The sequence below is a fragment of the Pyrus communis genome, chromosome 15 (assembly GCF_041283825.1).
Source record: "Pyrus communis isolate YQ-2024b chromosome 15, ASM4128382v1, whole genome shotgun sequence".
In the NCBI taxonomy this organism is placed as follows: Eukaryota; Viridiplantae; Streptophyta; class Magnoliopsida; order Rosales; family Rosaceae; genus Pyrus; species Pyrus communis.
The window spans coordinates 28,158,085-28,164,395 of NC_142579.1; the positions used below are offsets into that span (position 1 = coordinate 28,158,085).

The 6,311-nt window shown below is 39.1% G+C and overlaps 1 protein-coding gene across 1 annotated transcript; it reads right to left on the reverse strand.

Annotated features, from left to right (window-relative positions):
* Nucleotides 1-207: 207 nt before the first annotated feature.
* Nucleotides 208-3,164, reverse strand: LOC137740125 (GTP binding protein). The gene is made up of 6 exons (XM_068479939.2): nucleotides 2,744-3,164; nucleotides 2,576-2,645; nucleotides 2,288-2,423; nucleotides 1,864-2,191; nucleotides 1,225-1,356; nucleotides 208-1,130 (listed from the first exon to the last, which is right to left on the reverse strand). The coding sequence occupies exons 1-6, from the start codon at nucleotides 2,838-2,840 to the stop codon at nucleotides 616-618; spliced, it is 1,278 nt and encodes a 425-aa protein (XP_068336040.2). The 5' UTR covers nucleotides 2,841-3,164; the 3' UTR covers nucleotides 208-615.
* Between the last annotated feature and the right edge of the window lie 3,147 nt (nucleotides 3,165-6,311).

A 6,311-nucleotide genomic window follows, 5' to 3' on the forward strand; every position in this document is an offset into this window, starting at 1 on the left:
CTCCTACCACTCTTTTGCGTTGCGATTGGTGGTTTTCAACTTAGTAGAAGTACATAGAACTAAGTGATACGAAAAATAAATGACTCTGATTGAGAATAAAATACTTTCGACATATGTGAAAATAAAATCTAACGGCTGCCACTTAGCACTGAAGCCACTCTATTCTCTATTTTTGGGGTGATCTCTAAGTAAGAATTGCAGCAATCATTGGAGGAAAGTTCTAATTTGTATGTTGGTTCACATATCAAAGTTTTGCAACATCATCACACCACGGGTACTTGTGCTTATACAAAAACGTTTACAAGAAGATATCTAATTGATTCTTCCCTCCAATTTCGAATACAATCCTAACATTTCCACTGTTTCATTAAACACATAAGTTTCTAGCAGCTCGGTTCGGGCACGGGTAATAGGTATTGACTATTCTGAACCTCCTTATGCAGTACAAGAGAGCAGGCAAATGAAGCACAAAATATTTCCACAAAGCTCAACCTATCCCGTTCTTTTCGTAAAGACGACTGCCGATTCCCCTTTCCTTAACAGCTTGTGGACAAAAGTATAAGGAGGAGATTCAGGGATGTGTAATTACTTACACCTCTTAAACGCTGATGGACTTTACTCGCCGATACTTTCCACTTCATCATCACTGCCGCCCCCGAACATCGTAGCCATTTTCATGGCCAGCTTTGCAGCCATATCTCGTCTCTGAAAATCGGGCATCAATCTCAAACTGTCACGCATGTTCCCAATCTCAGACATCAACTGTTCCAAATCCTCAAATTCAACATTCGAACCCTCATCTGGTTCTTGGGCTTGGTCAAGTAATGTGTCTTGGTCAGGTTTTGTGTCTTGGTCAGGTTTTTCTGCATTGGATACCCCTCCTTTGTTGATACCATCATCCAACGCAGCTGTCGAGGTTGAGGCATGGGACTCCTGCTTACCACAGCTGGTTCCATTCTCTTCTTTGCATTTTAGGACAAGATTACTTTGAGCAGCCAGTCCTCGTATATCTGAAGGTCCAGCAAAACCATTTGCAGAAACCCATTCTTCCGTGTCATCAAATGGGTCAGCTGAACCCGCAGAGAGGACTTCATACTCAAATTCATAATCAGATTCTTCGTCTGACAAGTCTAGCAGAAAGGATTCAAATTTCAAACATTTAAAATTCTACTTAATATAAAATATAGTATATAAACCAGATGTAAGCGGTATAGAATATATAACCTTCTCCTCTTTCAGGTAGTGATGGTTCAGCAATCTTATCGCCTGATTTCAAAATCATTCCAGGCCACATGTGTGCAGAAAGAGCACCAAAAAGCCGTTCAATACCTTGTGAATCGCCATCAACTGATAAACCTGTAAAAAATAAAAATAAAAATAAAAAAAACCTTTAACTAAAAATATCTTCCAAAACAGACATTGTGTGTACTGTGCAATCGACATGTTCATTCACCATGATATAACGTTTTTTTAATTTTCACAGGCGAATCAATTCTTTTTAATATTGAAAATGACACGTGAACTCAAGATGTACTCTCTTTCTTACTCGGGTATATATGATGTAAAAGTCTTACTCTCCTAAATCACTTCAGCATACAAAGACTCATGTCACAACGGTATGCCCTTAAAATTTGATTATCGTGGTCATCCTCTACAGCGATTATGAAGTTGTGAATGGACCCTGAAATTGAGTCTGCTACAACTTCTAAACCCAACCCTTAAAATTTTATCAAACACCGAGTGACAATATACTTCAATCGTCATAATTGTACCATGAATGTTTCACTTTTGAGCAGTGTACTTTTATTCCCCACTTTTGCATAAATCTTGCCATAAATATGTCAGAAAGAAGAGTTGCCTTACATTTGTCAAAATCAGCATTTGAAGCACAAGCTTCGACGAACTCAATGTTATGCTCAGTACACCATTCCAAACACGTGTGCCTAGCCTCCCAAGGTGGCTCGTCATCCCCCAATAAACTGCTTCCTTCAGCCTCGGAGATTCCATACACAGTGAAAGCCGGACCGTCATCAGCAAACGGGTCTCCAAGCTTCTGCAATTGTCTTCTATATACAGCATGAACTGGGTGACCCGGAACAAGATCAACCTTATTCCCTACACATACTAGTATATCGAACTTTTGAAGATCAGTTCGGGACACCCATTTCTGAAGTGCAGACAAAGACGCCAACTGCAGCATAGTGTAAGCAAATTGATATAAAACGAATCAATAAATCATACTAAACAAAGTGACAAAGAGTGAGGGGCAACGGCAACAGACAGAAACCTCAGTTGTGTCGAAAACCAAGATCAAGGCAGCCAACTGGTCATACATTGGGAGGGTCTCAATCGAAAATTCGTCATGGAGATGAGCCATCCATACCGAAACATCAGCAGTATAGTACTTTGTAGAGATATTCCATCTAATTTTTCCAACACAAAACTCATCAAAATTCACATTTAAAAATAATTGCAAACGAGTTCTTTGTTCTCAAAATTCCTAAAAATTGTATTCTTGTTCCCAAAATTCCTAAAAATTGAATTCTTTGATCGCAAAATTAAAAAATTTACATACCCATTAACCACCAGCTGAGATGACGACGATGACGAATCAGAAGCGTCGTCAAAATCCAAACCCAGTAATCCTGGAATCAACAGATCACGAATTTAATAGCGGTCAAAGGAGGGAGCGAGAGAGAGAGAGAGAGAGAGAGAGAGAGAGAGAGAGAGAGAGAGGGATTACGAGAAATAAGAGAGCGTTTGCCGACGCCGGGGGAACCAAGGAAGAAGATGCCGGGCCGCTTCTCCAGAGAGTCTCCTTCTTTTGCTTGAGCTTCCATTTCTCGGATTAATTTCGGAGAGTGATTAAGTTAGATCTTCGCAGATCTAAAACCCTAATTCTTCGACCTCAATTTGATGTAGACAATGACTGACTTTCTCATCAGACTTTCCTACTGCAAGTGCTACACGGCAACAGGGCTCGGCTTTCTTTTCTTTTTTTTTTTCTTCTTTTTTTTTTTTTTTTTTTTTCTTTTTTTTTTTTTTTCAGACTTGAGAAATTTCCTAAAATAAAGTCAAACGAACATATTACATCAAATATCGGCGTACAGAAAGAAGACGCTTCTTATGCAAATAGAGCATGAGTAAAGATTCTTTGTTGTAGCAAATTACAAATAGTACATAAGGGAAATAAACATGAAACTGTTTCAACCCAAAACAGATCCTCCATAAGGGCTCCAAGGTGACTAATAGAGAAAACCCTAAGGATGTGTTTGTTGCACCGGACTGGATTCACTTCAGGGACTAAATTGGACTGGCTTATACTAGACTAAGATGGACTAGTTTAGTGAAACGTTTGGTGCAATGTCAGACTAAGAAGCAGGATAATAACAAAATTTTATGCAAATACAAAAAAATTGAACCCCAACGTCAACATTTTCTGCAAAATCCAAATCCTAACATCCAAATTCTAGAAAAATCATAACTAGATGATCACCACTCCGGAAAATTCAAATCTTTCACTTGTATGTGCATGACCAAAAAATCAATTTGAAAACCTCAAATTACATTTTTCAACCCATAATTGAATATTTCCAATGAATCAAGAGAACCCAAATACCCCATAGAACAGAAAATTCAACCCAGCAGAAACAAAATGTAGTCAGCAGCAAGCAAACCACAATCAAATATTTCCAGATCGAGAAGATATCCATTGATGCATTACGTTACATGAACTTTGAGCATTTGGTCATCTCACGGATATAGAATCGAAGCAAACCCATCTAAGTCTGCAACCTCAATGGCAACCATGGCCTTTGAGCAACGATTTGATATAGAGTAATATATAATTCATTCAAACACATATATAGAATACGACGAATTAAAATTGCTATCCCAATTCTCAAACACATATATATATATATATATATATATATATATATATATATATATATATTATAATCTCAAGCAACACCATTAACAATAATCAATATTCACAACTTAGAATCAAGAGAAACGAACTAATAGAATTTCAGGTGATTCTTCCGAGTTTTTCTCACCTTTTTATTTTCATCAAAGAATTGAAGATTCTTCTGCAAATTTGCATGTTTGAATTGAATTTGGGGATTTGAGTACTGGGTAAATTTGAATATGTCAAGCTCTCTTTCTTTGTCTAACGGTGAGGGCCCAGGCGAGCTCAGAGAAATCGGACAACGGCGAGAGTGGGACCTTCCTCAGAGGTTTGCAGCACAGAAGTCATTGTTAGAGCTTTATGCAATTGCAATTTGGTCGGGTCGCCGAGAATATCGCCGTAGTTCTCTAGGATTCGAACAGAGGGAATGGTCTTGGTGTGGTGTTGTGATCTCGTTGGAGAAAGGACGCAATGCAGACGAAGCAAGGTCTTCGCAGAGGGAGGACGCCAAGCGGCGCAAAGGAGACGAAGTAGGTCTTAGCAATCCCGTGGTTTTCGGGGGGCTTCACTAAGACGACCTAGCGAGGGAGATAGTCCACACGAGTCCGGATTAGTCCCACTTAAGTTAGTCCCCAAGCATACCAAACATGGGACAATAATCCTAGCTAGTCCAGTCCCACTTAAGAAGGTGAAACAAACACACCCTAAGGGGGCGTTTGTTGCGCCGGACTATCTCAGACTAGATTAGCTTCAAGGACTAAGCTGGACTGGCTTAGACTAGACTAAACTGGACTAACTTAGTGAAGCGTTTGGTGCAGTATTGGACTAAGAAGCTGGATAATAACAAATTCTAATATTATATTATTTAATATTAAATTATTAATATTTTATTATGATCTTATCTTTTTCTCCATCTTTTCCTACCATTTCCATCCCACTTTCTTCCTCTTCTCTCATCGTCCCTCCCTCTCCCTCTTTTTTTTCTCTCAGACCTCTCAATTCATGTCTCTTTCTCATTCCTGGTCAAACTCCTTATTGATTCCAATCTCTATTTCTCTGTCCTCCCTCCCTCTCTAGCTATGCGTTGTTCGAACGGAACCTCACGGCTCCAATTTTCCCGACGAGTTGCAGGTTTCCCGATGTGTTTTCTAGCTAACCCTCGTTAAATTGGATGAAGTTAGCACCGCCAAAAAATTCATCACCATCCCTGGACCGAGATCTTAGCTTTGCATGCTCGAATCTGTCATGGATTTGAAGAAGCCCAAACAGGCCGAGACTTCCAGGCCATTTTCCGACCACATTTTGGCCTCGATTCAGGTAAAATCGTAATCTTGTCACTCCCATCTTCAATTTGGTATATTTTATATGAAAGTTGGTTGTGAAATGGATCTAAAAGAGAGTCGGAAAGTTAATGATTGATCTAGGTGACCGGAGATGACGAGGAGTCTGTCGGGAGTGGTCGTTGAGCATGACGAGGACGAGAAAGAGAGGATAGTCTTAGCTAGTCCCATGGTTATTGAGGGGTCTCGCTAAGACCTCTTAGTGAAGGGTTTTGTCCATGCTAGTCCCCTTTAGTCTCATTAATGTTAGTCCCAGCATGGAACAAACACGGTATTGGACTAATAGCTAGTCCAGTCCAGTCCAGTCCGACTTAGTGAAGGCAAACAAACGCCCCCTAAAAGCCTAGGTGAGGAATCATCCTCCGCAGTTGCTCGAAAACCAGAAACGGGCAACAATCCACATAACCAGATTTGCACAACAAAATAACAATTCTTCACCCTTACTTTAGGCCATACACAGACCTTTACAAGCCCCAAATAAATAACAATACTAAAACACATAACAACAACATCATAAAAACCAAAACAAAACTGAAAATTATCACCAATAAACCTGCAAACCGAAAGGAGAAGCCAAACCTCATTGCATAACCACCACTCGATGACCAGCAAGAACAAAGTTCAAATGTCAGAGAAGTAGGATATGAATTCAGAACCAAAGAAGGAGGTGTGGCAAAGCTCGACATTGAAACCAAGTGCTTGGTTTTGCACACCTTCAACTGAATGAGTGACGACTCGCTCACAGGATGGGGTTTCTTTTCTTTTCTTCCTTTTTCCTTCAAATTTTAAGTGACATTGTAAATTCATTTGATACAAACTTAAATAATCTAGTTCAAACTTAGTTGTATATAATGTACGTTTTGAATATATAAAATTAGTGATTTATCCTTTGTAAAATAAATTATTACGAGTTAAATAATATCGATAGGCTAGTATGTAGGTCGAATTAATATTAGACACGAGTTTTGTAAAAAGAAAAATTGTTACTCACGAGTAACTTGATTTTGATTAGTTTCATGATTAACAATAAATACTTTGGTAAGAATTTTGGTGAGCCGTAT